We start from the raw sequence: 14,519 nt of genomic DNA, 5'->3' as shown, positions 1-14,519 counted from the left end.
GAGCAAAAAAGCAAACTCCTTCCCAGTTAATCTTGGCCCTCGGCTGTGTCCCACCTGCTCCCAGATTGTGTGTGCCTAACCTTAATCATGTGTGGAATTGAACGAGGCTTGCACCTGCACTCCTTGGTTTATCCAACAAACAGTTACGCATGCGTGGTCCCATTCAGTGGCATGTAAGCATCTTCAGCGATGAGGCTTTGGTCCTCTCCAGCTCTGGATATACTTTGTAACAAAGGGGTTTCTGAAACAGGCCAGGAAAACTGCAAGAAGCTGCCGCAGCCCTCAAACTTTTTTTTCTCTCTCGCTCCATTTTATTTACTTAAACTGTACACAAATGTAAAATACTCTGACAGCAAAATCTAAGTGAAAGTTGTTTTGTATTTAAATTATTATGGAACAGAACCTATAAGGGACTTTATTAAATAAACAACAACTGGGGTTTTCTTTCTTTCTTTCTTCTTCTTTTTTAAAGGATGCACATCTCGTCTGCTATGTGTTGTTGGTATAGAAAAGACACTGACCCAAATGTCACAGAATCAATTTTGTACCCTGAAAAAAAAATTGGTAGGCCTCACAGCAGAGTATTCAGTATCATTACATGATATATAGATATATGATGACCTTGCCATCTGATAAAAATTACAATTAATATGTTGGCCTCTTTGGTTCCAAAATCTTATGTATAATACATTTCACTGTGTTCATCATCATCATCATCATCATTATTATTGCTGCTATAAAAATAACCTTTTTTCTTCTTCTTCAAATGGCAGTTTTCTCTTGACTAAGTCGTGCAACTACATCAGTGCAAACATGAAAAGCAATCATTCGCTTTTAAAAAAAAGAAGCAAAAGATTTAATTTCAAGTATAAAAAAAATATTAAAAAGTCATCTCATTTCAGTCCAGTTTCGTCTAGTACGGGTCAACACTTTTTTAAAAATTGCATAGCTCATGCGGCACTTGTTTTTAACCTAGAGATAAGTGAGCAAAGAGAAGTGCACCATCAAGTCCCAACCATTCAAGGCATTGAAATCTGCAAGTGCTATAATAATGTGCATTCAAGCAGTTTGCGAGTGCTATGCTGTAGCATGGGGGGTGGGGTTTGAGCTCTGCAGCCATCCTTGACATATTCTGGGAAGGGTTTTTTTTTAATTAAAAAAACCCTCTCCCCACTCTTGTTCCCCCCCACCCATCCGTAAGTCTTCTCCAATGTTCCTCAACCGTTACAAAACGCCTTGCATTTCCACACCCGCATACACTCCCTCAAAATGTATCCACTGTGTGGCTATAATTCATCACCACCATCCATTTCCTCTTCTCCCTGTTACTCCTCCCCAGCCGCTCCAAGCCTGCTCTTGCTGATTCCCCTGACGTGGGACACAAGCTGCAACTTTTGATGTCGCCGATGTTCTGAGAAGGTGAAGACTGTTGAGATGAATAGCGAACAAAAAATGGGGACAGGATGGACCCAAGCCCTTTTTGAGATGATGCGGCCAGGATACCGATCCCACATGGGGTGAGGATGGGAGTATCTCATAGCCCATTAAAAGCATGAAATCATGCCAACATACCATTCAGAAGAATACAGCAACTGTGATTATATTAAGCTCATGGTACTTGCTTAAGTATATTTCTCTCGTAGCAATATTCTACTCTGGAAGTGCTATAGGCCATTTGTGATTTCTTTAAATATATATATATATACACATTATGTTTAACCTCAAGAGGAAGGGCTCATCATGCTGTAAATCAGGTAGCCGGCTACTCCTTCCCCTTTTTTTAGACCTTAGAGGTGAAGGTTGGTCGTTTGGTCACTTAAATACCTGCGTATGCGAATATATTAGACTGTTTTCTCTTTTTGTGCTTCCCTGTGGTTTCATTCTAAACACATGGCTGGCTGGCTGACAGATGAAATGGCTATTGGCCCACTGTATTGTTTTTTAATCACTGGCAGACATTTAACTCCCTTTGCTTTCTTTGTTTAAACTTGCTTCTGTCCTCCAATCTGCATCATGCAACCGTGTGTGTTTGTGTGTATCGCTCTCTCTCTCTCTGCGTGTGTGTGTGTGCTTTGTGTCCTTGGGTGTGTGGGTGGGATTAAGGTACTTCATAGCATTAGTCTATAAGTGGTAGCATAGTTTAGTGTCCGAGAACCACGAACTGCCACGGCCCTGACAACAGAGTGAAACAATACACATATCTTTGCTGCTGTTGTAATCTCTGCTCCTTGCTGCTGTTGCCTCTCTGTGGTGATTTATATATATATATATATATAACATCCATGCCTGGAATAATATTCAGCAAAAACCACCCTTCTAATTCCATTTCTGTATGGGAATGTCCTAGACCTCCTGTCCCTTGTCAAACACACCCCTTCCCCAAATCAGGCGCAACCACATTCTTCCACAATCATATTGGGAACGTCCCTCTTCACGATGTTGTATTCGTCATCAAAGTACAGCATGGATATCGAGCTAAGTTTGGTTGGGATGCAACAGGAGTTCACAGTGCCTGGGTTCAGCCCTCGCATGCGGTACTGATTCACCACTGCGGTGTGAAAAGAGGAAGCTGAGCCCGGGACACCAGCCAAATAGGCCGGGCAGCTCCCTTCACAGTAATTCCCATTGTAACCATGTGGCGCTATGATCCAGTCATTCCATCCAATGAGTCTAAAGTCAATGAAAAACTGTTGCCTGCAACATAAATTGGTCCTGCCATCACACTCCAGGCCTCTTTTCCGGATTCTGTGCTTGTTGTCAGCCAAGCGAGCTTGCACCACTAAAAAAGGCCGGTGAGACTCGTCCCCGGGGTCCACATAAATTGGCAGCACTGAATACTCTTCGCAGCCTTCGCACTGAACATCCAAGTTCAGTCTTCTTTCCCCTTTCTCAAACAGAGCCTGGATTGGTTCTGTCATGGGAAATGTGTGCCAGCCACTTCTTTTGAGATCAACTTTCTTTTCAACCACATTCCACTTGCTGCTAGTGTCCGGGTCTTGGAAATACACTTTGACTCTTACTTTCCGCCGGCTGCCTTTCTCCAAGACATATGGAAGCAGCTTCAAGTAAAGCCACAGGTTGGCTTGAACCACAAACAAGTTCCGATTCCCTTCGTTGGAAATGAAGAAATAGAGGCGAACTCGAGAGGAAGCCAGGTCATCTAAGATGCAAGGGGAAGAAATGCCGTTAAGTTCAAAAAGGTGTGCTGCTTTGCTTTGCTTTTAAAGGAAATATCTGCAGCAAATTACTAGATGCCAAAAAAGGTAATAATAATGTAAATAAATAAAATGACCAAAGGTAAATGAATTGGTGTAAACTGCAAAGTGAGCTTGGCGGCTGAGTCAGTATTTATAAACCCATTGCTAAGTGAGTTCCCAGAGAGAAACTAATCAGGCTATAGGTGAAAAAAATACCAGATCCTTAGAAATCAGCAATTAAGGTCAGAGAGATTGAGAACCATGAAAGGAACTCTGTGAGCACCTGGATAAGTGCTAATTACTGGCATGTTTTTTTAAGTGTTGGCCTGGCAAAGGCAGACTTCATGTATAATTTTCCCAGAAAGCACAGGTTGCTAACAATCAGAGAACATTTTTCAGAGAAAGGATTTGGTTACAATTTAGATGTGCTGTAATCTCACCCAGCAGCCCCATGATCCTTGGGAAATACAGGCTCTTAACTAGTCCAGTTAACTAAGGCCACCTTCTTAGGTAAAGGAACCCCTGACCATTAGGTCCAGTTGTGGCCGACTCTGGGGTAGCGGCGCTCATCTCGCTTTATTGGCCGAGGGGCCTGGTGTACAGCTTCCCGGTCATGTGGCCAGCATGACTAAGCTGCTTCTGGTGAACCAGAGCAGCGCACATAAACACCATTTACCTTCCCGTTTACCTATTTATCTACTTGCACTTTGACGTGCTTTTGAACTGCTAGGTTGGCAGGAGCTGGGACCGAGCAACGGGAGCTCACCCCGTCACGGGGATTCGAACCGCCAACCTTCTGATCGGCAAGTCCTAGGCTCTGTGGTTTAACCCACAGCGCCACCCGCGTCCCACTAGGCCACCTTCTTACTGAAGTATAAATCAGTGTCTATCTGGACTGCCCCGTACTGAACTGCAGGTGGAGACATGCTATACCATGCAAACATCATGAAGATACATAACTAGGTGTCAGGGGACAGGTTCTAGGCACCCACCACCAGCTAGCAGCAGCCAGAAAGTTGACATGCAATGCCATCCATGGACTGGCAGGCAAATGGGTGCTGCCTGAGGGAAGATGGAGGCTATTGGTGCAGTGCCCCATTCAGCTAATGGGTCAGCCTCTACTGCTCCTCGAAAAGTTAATGGTGTGTGTGTGTGTGTGTGTGTGTGTGTGTGTGTGTGTGTGTGTGTTTTTACCACAGGTACCAAGCGTATACCCCAAGCATAATGACTTATTACAAATCCCACTAATATTGCTCAGTGAGCTAAGCAATGCTGACTTGTGCCTGGTATCTCTTCATGGAAGAAATAGCTCAGTCAGTAGAGCATGAGACTCTTAATCTCAGGGTTGTGGGTTCAAGCCCCACATGGGTTGAAATATTCCTGCATTGCATTGGTCCCTGCCAACTCTACAATTCTATGATTCTATGAAAAGCCAAAAAACAAATGCTACAGCATTTGGTTGCTACCTTCTCATTTGCACTTTTATTTTTTATAATATGAACAATAAATGGGAGGAGCTGTCAAACATGTCACTGACATCTCTTAACCTAAACCTTTCTGACCCCTGTGGTTATAATCCTATGCACACTTACCTAGGAAAGTGCCATTGAACTCAGCAGGACTGATTTCTAAATAGGCATGCACAGGATTGGTCCGATCATGGCTTCACCCAATATTCTTCATTCAATTCCATTTCATCCAGTATACCAGAAATAGAAACCTCAGCACTGCCATTGTCATCTAGAACTACCGAATCCTTGTTACAGTGCCATTTAAATCTGGTCCAAAAGGGAAGGCACAATTAGCTGGGTGGTTGAGCTTTGCGTACAGAAGATGTCAGGTCCAATCCTCAGCATCTCCAGGTGGGGCTGGGAATGTCCCCTGCATGAAGCTCTAGACAGCCACTGCCAGTATCAACAACAGTGAGTTAAATGAACCAATAGTCTGACTCAGTATAAGGCAGCTTCAGCTGCTCCTAATCATTGAGTTCTTGTGATCTTCTCATAGTACTTTATCATTTCAAATGAGCATGTATTCTTATCATGTGCCTTCTGGGACCCTGGCAGAAAGAACACCTTGTACACCATATGAATTACTGTATGTGTCTCAGCGCCATGCCGCTGGGCATCCTACACCCTATAGCAGGGATAGGGAACTAGTGACCTTTCAGGTGTTGTTGGACTCTAACTCCCATCTTCTCGGACTCTTGGCCATGCTGGCTGGAGCAGCTGGGAGTTGGAGCTGAACAGCCTCTGGAAAGCCACCTCTCTTGTCCTCTAGGCATCCAAAGCGTAGCTCTCGACCTGCATGCAGCTTGGAAACTTGTAAATATAGTAAGCAAGTAATGGACAAGCAAAACAAACAAGCCAAGTATTTTTGATGGTGATAAAGAGAAAGTAATAAATGAAGTGAAAGAGGGAGAAAGAGAAAGAGAACTAATAGGTTTAATAGAGCCATCCACCATCCACCTATCTATTCTTGCAGCACGTCTCTTCATCCATTCAGCTATCCTCTCCCCTGAACCTGCAGCTCTTACAGTGGTTTTTGGACTTTCTACCTTAATGGAACCTTTCCCATGTCACGTAGTCTGCTGAAAAGATTCCTGGCTATCTGCCATAGATTCTTAGAACATGGAAATGAATTTAGGGGCACATGCCTTGCACAAACTCAGCTAGTGTGGGCACAGTGAGGGATGGGGAATCAGTGGCCCTCCTGATGCTGTTTGATACCAACTCTCATCAGATGGGCCATAAAGGATGGAACTTCTGGACCAGCTAAGCTTTCCCAGCCCAGCCCTAGACAAACTGAGAATGTAGCTTAAAACATTGTGGCTGCATTCTGTGAGGAATGAGAGCTTGTTCACCACTGCTGAACTTCACTGATAATTCCCTGATAAGCTTCCAATGAACCCTCAAGTTATACTGTAAAACAGTTCAAAAATGATAATCTGTTGTATGCATTGGTGGAGAAGCTTAGAGGTAGACAGAGAGAAACTAAAGCATTCTGGTAGACTAGCTAACAAGCTGTAGTACCTAACTGAAGAAGCATACATTAAAAAGAAAATCTACACTTCTGTAGTTAGGGATACCAAAGGAGATATGGTATAGGGTAGGTTACTGAGCAAGAGCATCTTGCTCAAGTTGATAGGATGGGTGGATAAAGAAGATGGAGAGCCGATACTTATGGCATTTTAGATAGATGAGTGAAATTCAGCCTGAGAGTGATGAAATGACTGTTTCAGAACCAAACTTAGATTGACTAAACCAGGAATGGTGGGTGAATGGAGGCAATGCTATAAAGACTAGATTACCATTAAAGAACCATGGAGAGGCATAGTACCAAAAGAAGCAAAATGGATGTTACAAGAAACTGAGATTAAGTTGAACAGATATTGTTGATGAGTGGGTCACATGTGGCAATTATAGTGCATGGGCAAATACAACAGGGGTGACTGTATACAGTAGATTTGTGGGAAATAAATAAATAGGCTGGTTCAGTACCAATTCACTACTATGCATAGTTTGAAAGTGTGTGTGAATGGATGAGTATGGAATAAGGAAATAGAAAACAATAAAGAGGTATGTGATAGGTTTAAGGATAGAGGGGTGCATATAAAACTCAGCATGATATATAGTGGGATGGATGGATGGATGGATGGATGGATGGATGGATGGATGGGATCACCAAGTGGGTACTGTATGCAAGATCATAAGATTTAGAATACATGGAGAGTGTAGGTCAACAAAGGGGATTAGATGACATGGGTTGGACAGGTATGTGCAGCAGAGGCAGGAAGAGAAGAATATACCTGAGGTTAAATGAGATGCGGAAGGAGGTGACTGAATGAGTGGGATGTTAGTAGAAAGGTAAATAGGTGGGTGTACTGAACAGGCATATAAAATGATGCCTATGTGTGACAGGTACCTGACTGGTATTGGAAGTGAGCATAGGAGATGAATCCATGGGTGAGTTAGGAGGATGGATGGATGCAAAAAGGTATGAGGATGGATTACTGGATGAAGAGAAGAAGTCACACAATGTTAGGGATGGAAGGGTAACTATCCCGTAGGACACTGGAAAATGGAGCATGTGGATAAGGAACAGATAAGGAGGCGGATAAGAAGAGATGGGTGGCATGAGAGATAGTGAATGGGTCATGGGAAGGATATACCCATGTGAGTATAGGAGAGGTGCCTGAGAGTAGCCTGTATGGATGTATAAGTCTGGGGAAGGGAAGGCTCTTCTTAGATGGATGGGTGAATGAGCTGGCACAGTAGATGTGCTGGAATAAGGACCAGTAAAGTGGAGGAGAGCACAAAGTGTAGCCACTAATGCAGATGAATAAACAAGGTAAGTGAGAGGGATGCGCCCCTGGTCTAGAAGGGTGCTGTACACGTCAAAGAGACAATGACTTGATCTGCATGACAAGCTAACAAATGAAGGGATGAAGGCAAGAATTAGATTTACATAAAAACCAGTGAGGCAGGAATCCGGCCTGCAGGGCAAATAAATTAATGGGGTGCTAGTGAGCTAACAAAGCAGAGACATCACCTTGCCAACAAAGGTCCGTATAGTTAAAGCTATGGTTTTCCCAGTAGTGATGTATGGAAGTGAAACCTGGACCACAAAGAAGATCACCGAAGAATTGATGCTTTTGAATTATGGTGCTGGAGGAGACTCTTGAGAGTCCCATGGACTGCAAGATCAAACCTATCCATTCTGAAGGAAATCAGCCCTGAGTGCTCACTGGAAGGACAGATCCTGAAGAGAAGACTCCCTGGAAAAGACCCTGATGCTGGGAAAGATTGAGGGCACAAGGAGAAGGGGACGACAGAGGACGAGATGGTTGGACAGTGTTCTTGAAGCCACCAACATGAGTTTGGCCAGGCTGCGGGAGGCAGTGGAAGACAGGAGTGCCTGGCATGCTCTGGTCCATGGGGTCACGAAGAGTCGGACACGACTAAACAAGTGAGCTAACAGAAAGTAATCGGCAAAAGAACGAAAACGGATAGGACAGGATAGATTGGGCGGGTAGACAGTGCTGGATTGGACAAACTGCGTCCAAAACAGAAATGTTTAACTTCAAGGTTGCAAGGTGCGGGGCGGGGGCATGTGCCTGGGTGGGAGGCCGAGAAGGGTTTGCTGGAGGTCAAGAAACTGCTGGGGGTGGGAGACTGGATGCTTAGGGCATACAGACCGAGGAGGGTAGGTGATGGGCGCGGAGGGCAAAGAGGTCAAAGCGGGCTAGGTCGACGCGCGGGCGGCCCACCTGTCTCGGCGAAGCTGATGATCTCGGAGAGCTGCTCGTGGGCCGCGGGGCCGCCGCTGGCCTGGCCGTCCAGGCTGGGGATCTCGACACGGCCGTCGTCGCGCACCTTCCCGGCGTGCAGCTTGCGCAGCGCCGTGACCATGGCCGCCTTGGGCACGGCGTGGGTGATGTTGGGCCGCTCTCGCATCTGCAGGCGGCTCAGGATGTGTCGCTTGACGGCCTCCAGGAAATCGCCGTCCACGGCCCCGCGCTCCTCGGGAGGCCGCCGGAAGCCGCACGAGGTGCAAGTGTCCTGCTGCGGGGCGGCTCCGGGAGGGGTCGGCGAGGCACCGGCGCCCAGCACCAGCCAGCAGGCGGCCAGCAGCAGGAGCAGCAGCAGCGCGGCCAGGGCCCCCCTCCGAGCCGCCCCGTCCATGCCGAGCTCCAGGCAGGTCCGGCGCGGCGATCCGAGCCGGCGAGCGCCCGAGAGGGGTGCGCGGAGCTCAAGGGGGCGCTATGTTGGGGAGGACAGGGGGAGGCCGGCGAGCCGGATCCGGGCGTCCCCCTCGGCTGGCCAGCCAGGGAGCAGGTCGGCGGGAGGCAAGGCGGCAAGTTGGGAGCCGGTCCGCCGAGAGGGCAGGGCGGGGGGCGGGCGGAGAGGAGGCGATCCCGGAGAGCCCGAGTCCCCCGGCGGCCTCCCGGCGGTCAGTTGCCAGCGGGCATCTCCGAAGCCGACAGCTCCTGCTTCATGGTTTCAGTTTGTTCGCCTCCAGCTCGCGCAGAGTCCAGCCAAAAAGGAAAAAGAGGGGTGGGGGGAGTGCGGACACCGGGGGTGGGTGGGGAGGAGGGCGATCTTTTTTAGTCCAGAGTCATCGGAAGGCCAGAGGGGAGGGGGGAGGGGTGGCGCGGAGGATCAACTGGGCAGCTTGAGAGAGTCAATCCAATTTATCGCGGCGAGCTGGGCGCACTCCCGGCAGCGGTGCCTCCTTCTGTCCCTTTGCCACAAGGCTGGGGGGGGGGTGGGAGAGAAGGGGAAGCGAGCCAACTCTCGTCCGCGCGAAGCAAGCGGTCCCTAGTTGCGCTCCGCGGCCGCGTCTCCTTCGGCGCGGGTAGCGCGCGCCCTGCCTAGCTCGCTCGCTCGCTCGCTCGCTCTCCCTTCCGCGCCCGCCGCCGCAGCCTCGGTTCGCCCGCCTCTGGCAAAGCGAAGTTAACCTGAAAGCCAAGAGCGGGCAGCGCGCAGGAGGAGGAGGGGAGGGGAAGGCGGCGGCGGCGGCGCGCGCGGGGGGTGACACTCAGTCCGATCCACAAAGGCGGGTACTCCCTCTCCCCCACACTTTCCCCTCTTTTGCGGGAGGGGGGTCAAGTTGGGGCTCCAGCCCAGCCGATGGGGGCCCTTTCTGGAGATCCCGCGATCATGCAGCTGTCCACATTAAAACAGTTAAATAAAAAAACATACAAGTAGTAATGGTAGTAGCAGTGTTTAAAGCCCCGAAAGAAAGCGGGCAAGAAAAGCTCCAGAAGCTACTGGAAATCGAAGTCAGCAGGTCCTGCTTCAAAGTAGCCGTCTGTTCAGGCTTTCCTTCGCATTCAGCAAATCCCGCCCTTCTTGTTATTTGGCACTGGGCTTCTCGTGAGTAAAAAGGCAGACCCACCGCGCTGCCTTCCTGCCGCTGTTGATCTTTGCCTGTGCCTTCTTGTGTTTTATTCTCTCTCTCTCTCTCCAGCTCCTGAACCTGACGTTCCGCCTCCGATCGCCAAGTGGAAGGTCTCGGTTGGAGAAGCGCCTTGTTCTCCCTCGCTTATCTGCTTCTAATCTCCTGGCGACGGGTTTAACCCCCCCCCCTCTTCTTTCTTTCTTTTTCTTTTCTTTTCTTTCTTTCTTTTTGACCTGCCAAATCACAACATTGGGCCACTTTTCTACAGAAACTTTTATACAGAAGTTAAAACCACGTGGGATCTCCAACCTATAAGAGACTAGGCGCCACAGGCTCTGCACTGTCGAGATTAAGCATTTTCGCCTGCAGGCTTCTGCAGCAGCAACTTCCTGATGTGGAAATATTAACTATGCTTGTTCCTTTAACTACGCCCCCACCCACCTCACCCCCACCCCGCGACAGCCCTTCAATACTGAGAGGGAGAGAAGGATATTACGTGGAACACTCATTGTCCAACACTCATTGCCAGCGAAAAGGAGGAATCCGGATAAAGTTAGCAGCAGCGCAATTAAACTAATTAGCCGGTGAATGGCGCGGTGGTTGAGAGCATGAGCTGCTATGTCTCTGGCTGAAACTCCAGCTCAGTCGAAGCGAGGTGGTCTCGGGGAAGCCGCATTCGCCCTCCCCTTTCAGGGTCCTCTCTGTGCGATATGGGGAGCGGCAATAGCACTAGCCTACCTTGCAGGGCTGTCAGAATCATAGAATCAGGTAATTGTGGAGTTGCAAGGGATCCTGAGGGTCAGCTAGTCCAAGAAATCTCAACACGCGATTCCCCATCCCGTTTGAAACCATACCTGACGCTGCTTAGCTTTGCAAATGTGCTAGCAGTTTTATTGCTCGGATCGCTGAAATAATGCCCAAAGGGGTGGCTAAAACGTGGAAGAGATCCGTGGCACTTTCAGAACCTAAAACAGTTTCTTATGGTATACAAGCCCCCTGATCTCGTGGACCATGCTGCCTCGGGCTTATTGCAGATGTAGTCCAGAAACATCTGGAGGGGATCATCCAGCTGCCCCCTGAGTTTTTCAGGACTGGGACCTCTCTCTAGGAGCGCTGCTTTTGTCTGTTTTGGAGCACGTTTGGCAAAAGCAGTTTCAAATGTAGTGTATATTCCTGCTTCTAAACAAGCACACCCACGCCCGCCCCCCTCAATCTCTCTCTCTCTCTCTCTCTCTCTCTCTCTCTCTCTCTCTCTCTCACTCACTCACACACACACACACACACACAGCATACTGATAAGTGCAGTTCCAGCCGAAGTATGTTCAGTATGATGTTTCGGTCTATGGACCCGTGTGTCGGCGGGCATGCTATCAATGGTTACGTGGAGACTGAGACCTGGGTGCAAATCCCATTGCAGCGGGGTGCGGGGGCTGGCAGCTTGGGTGGCCTGGAGCACGTCACTCCGCCTTGTTCCCCATATGTCAAAATAGAAATAACAGTCCCCTACCCTTCTTGACTGGAGATGAGCATTACAAGCCTGGAAAGCTCATCGCCAGTGTCCGAAGAAGGCCTCGCCCATGAGTTGCACGCAGGTGTGCAGAGGCTGCCTGTATGTAGGAAGTGCAACAAGGCGCAACTGCACGTGGGTGGATGCGCTCAGCATGAGATCTATATATACCGCCTCTTTCTATGGGAAAATAGCAGGGTGGGAATTAATCCTCCGCTACTCAGAGGTCTGGCACTGGGCAAAGGGGTCGCCAAGCTTTGTTTTTCCCGTTTTTTCTGGTCGCTTTTGCTCAGAGAATTGACCTCGAGAATGATGTCCCTACCTATCCAGATGCAACGAGGAAGCGTGGGGAGGAACCACTGCTAGGCTCCTAAAAGTGGAGAGGAAGACTGGAGAAAGGGAGAAGAGAAAGAGAAGGCGAGGGGCTGACTGATGCCCTGCGCGCCTTTTCGGCTTGTTGATATTCTGGGGACATTCTCGCTTCGGTCGCCGCTGCCTCTTGAGCCTCTCCTCTCTCCTCGGGGAAATCCCTGGCTTTTCTCAACTCTCCGCTGTGCTTCCCCCACCTCCTTGGAACCCAGCGCCGGTCCTTTTCTCTCCCTATCTAATGCGGAGGGCGGAGGGGTTGGCCTGCTTGTCCACCCCACCCCCAGGCTGGCACCGCCTCAGTGCGCTGGGCTGTGCAGCCTTGTGCGTCCCTTTGGCTTGCCTAGCGGAATCCTTAATGGCCAGCCTCGAGCTCCGAGGGGGCGGCCGAGAAACTCAGGGAACGGGGGGGGGGGGGGAGAAGCGGCGCTGCGCTTGCACCTGGCACTGCCAGTGGGAATCTTGCCCTTAGCTCGGGCGACAGCGAGCCAAAAGAAACGAACACCCACCCAGCGAGCGCACGAAGCCAACACGCACAAAACACCGCACAAAGGCGAGCGCTCCCCGAAGGCGAAGAGAGAGCGCTGGCCAGAAACGAAAACACACACACACACACACACACACACACACACACACACACACACACACACGGTGCAACGTCACATCCTCAGCACGCTTCCCCCTCCAGTCTACTTTCCCCAACAGTCCTTCCCGGCAAAGCAGCATTTACGAGCCATAGTAATAACAAAAAGAGCGCACAGCCTAAACACAACATCAGCCCAATTGCACGCACAGGCTCCCCCTCCCCTGCAGTATGCAAAACCAGATCGCTTGGCAACTCTGTGGCTAGTAGAATGGTTGGCATCCGTCTCTCTCGGGGAGTGAAGTTGGGTGGCTGATATTATAATGGCCACATTTAGCACCGGGGGGCATAGCCGGAGGAGGGGCAGGGAGCAGCTGCCCCTCATCAATACAAAGCTGAGGTTCTGCCCCCCCCCCACAAAAATCCTGGCTACGCTCATGCCGGAGGAGGCTACCTGTAACTAACCACGCACGTGAGTTAAACCAAAGTGCTGGAACTTTTACGATCGTTCTTTATCATTCGGCTCCGTCCATGCGCCTTTCAGAAATGTTCCCACCATTGTGATTTAAAGCAGACATGCCACGGAGTCCTATAGGGGTCAACGCAGAAGTACGGACCCATTGAGTGCAATGGGGCTTTCTCCCGGGGAAAGAGACTTGCAGAGCAATCCCACAGCTCGTTTACTCAGAATCAAGCCCCGCTGAGTTCGACGGGACTTACTTCCAAGTAAATATGCCTCGGATTGTCTCGAGGCTTTCAGCTGATCCGGAGTCAGGCAGCGCTCGCGTGGCTATTTCATTTTGCCGCTTAGATCTGTTTGGCGAGCGCTCCGGTTCTCAGCATCACCAGCAGCGCCTCCCTCGGACAGGCCGCCACAGAACACAACGCGCCAGGAAGGACGCACAGGCAGGGTGACACCGAAGAAATACTACACACACTCTCTCTCTCTCCTCACACGCACATTCACACGTTGCCCATAACTCAAAGGGCATTCCCGGGACAGGCTTGGCGGGGAGGGGCACATATTGCGTCACAGACAGAGCTGCGATCACACCTGCTAAGTAACAGAGGCAGGGGAGAGAGTTTGCCAAGGCTCTGCGCTTTGTAGAAACAGCAGTTTGCTCACCTGCTGTTGTGGGCAGGGCAGGCGCCTTTTCCCTTTGGGGCTCAAGCCTCGGCCCGGGTGGGGTGATTGCTTTACAAAGCAGGTGAAAGCGACGCTGCCGGGCACAGGCAGGCGAGCGATCGTCTTCGCGATACCACGGTGGCGGCGGCGGCAGGCAGCCTCTGGCATGGAAACTTTAGGCAAAGGGCTCCGCCTGTCGCTTACAGCTGGAAATGGGCCAGCTGTCTGAATGCGCCTTTTCTCCCTCTCCTTCTAGGGCAGTTTTATGTTAACATCGGCGCCGCGTCGAGGCGTGTGATGGCAAACAGATATGTTAATAATAAAGTTGCACGCGCGTGAACACACGTGCGCTCATTGTGCAATCTAGATTGCGTCGCCAAGGTGGTGCTCTCCCGACTACAACTCCCATGAGCTGCAACCAATATGGCCAATGTGTCTGGGATGGTGGCAGCTGGAGTGCAACATCTGGAGAGATGCTGGCTACTCCTTGATGCAGAGGCAGCCCGGTGCCATTTCCATCCCTCTCCTATGCTTTTCTGTGTCATTTACTTAAGCCTGTTTATCCTGAAGAAGCACCACTTAGGGGTTTTAAAAGTCCCACGGACTTACTCCTAAAAGTGCTCTCAGACAGCAACCTGCATTAGGAAGCTTCTTGCAATGCATATTATTATTATTATTATTATTATTATTATTATTATTATCATCATTGACTTTCTTCAGCAGGAACCCCCCCCCCCACTACACAGCAAAGTGTAAGGAAGATGAAGAGGTGAAACTGGGTCTTCCCAGCCTCCCTCATGGTCATGGTGCCAGAGGTGCCACCTGCATGAGGTAATT

The 14,519-nt window shown here is 49.7% G+C and overlaps 1 protein-coding gene across 2 annotated transcripts; it reads right to left on the bottom strand.

The window, feature by feature from the left end:
* Positions 1 to 360: 360 nt before the first annotated feature.
* Positions 361 to 13,291, bottom strand: INHBB (inhibin subunit beta B). Of its 2 annotated transcripts, XM_079995923.1 has the most exons (3): positions 13,277 to 13,291; positions 8,467 to 10,333; positions 361 to 3,160 (listed from the first exon to the last, which is right to left on the bottom strand). In XM_079995923.1, the coding sequence occupies exons 2-3, from the start codon at positions 8,879 to 8,881 to the stop codon at positions 2,385 to 2,387; spliced, it is 1,191 nt and encodes a 396-aa protein (XP_079852049.1). In that variant the 5' UTR covers positions 8,882 to 10,333; positions 13,277 to 13,291; the 3' UTR covers positions 361 to 2,384. The 2 variants fall into 2 exon arrangements, with proteins under 2 accessions (XP_079852049.1, XP_079852048.1); XM_079995922.1 differs by lacking the exon at positions 13,277 to 13,291 and having other exon boundaries at positions 8,467 to 10,481.
* Between the last annotated feature and the right edge of the window lie 1,228 nt (positions 13,292 to 14,519).

Source organism: Podarcis cretensis, assembly GCF_951804945.1.
Source record: "Podarcis cretensis genome assembly, chromosome: 1".
In the NCBI taxonomy this organism is placed as follows: domain Eukaryota; kingdom Metazoa; phylum Chordata; class Lepidosauria; order Squamata; family Lacertidae; genus Podarcis; species Podarcis cretensis.
Note: the sequence above shows the minus strand (reverse complement) of the source record. Positions and strands in the feature narration are given on the sequence as shown.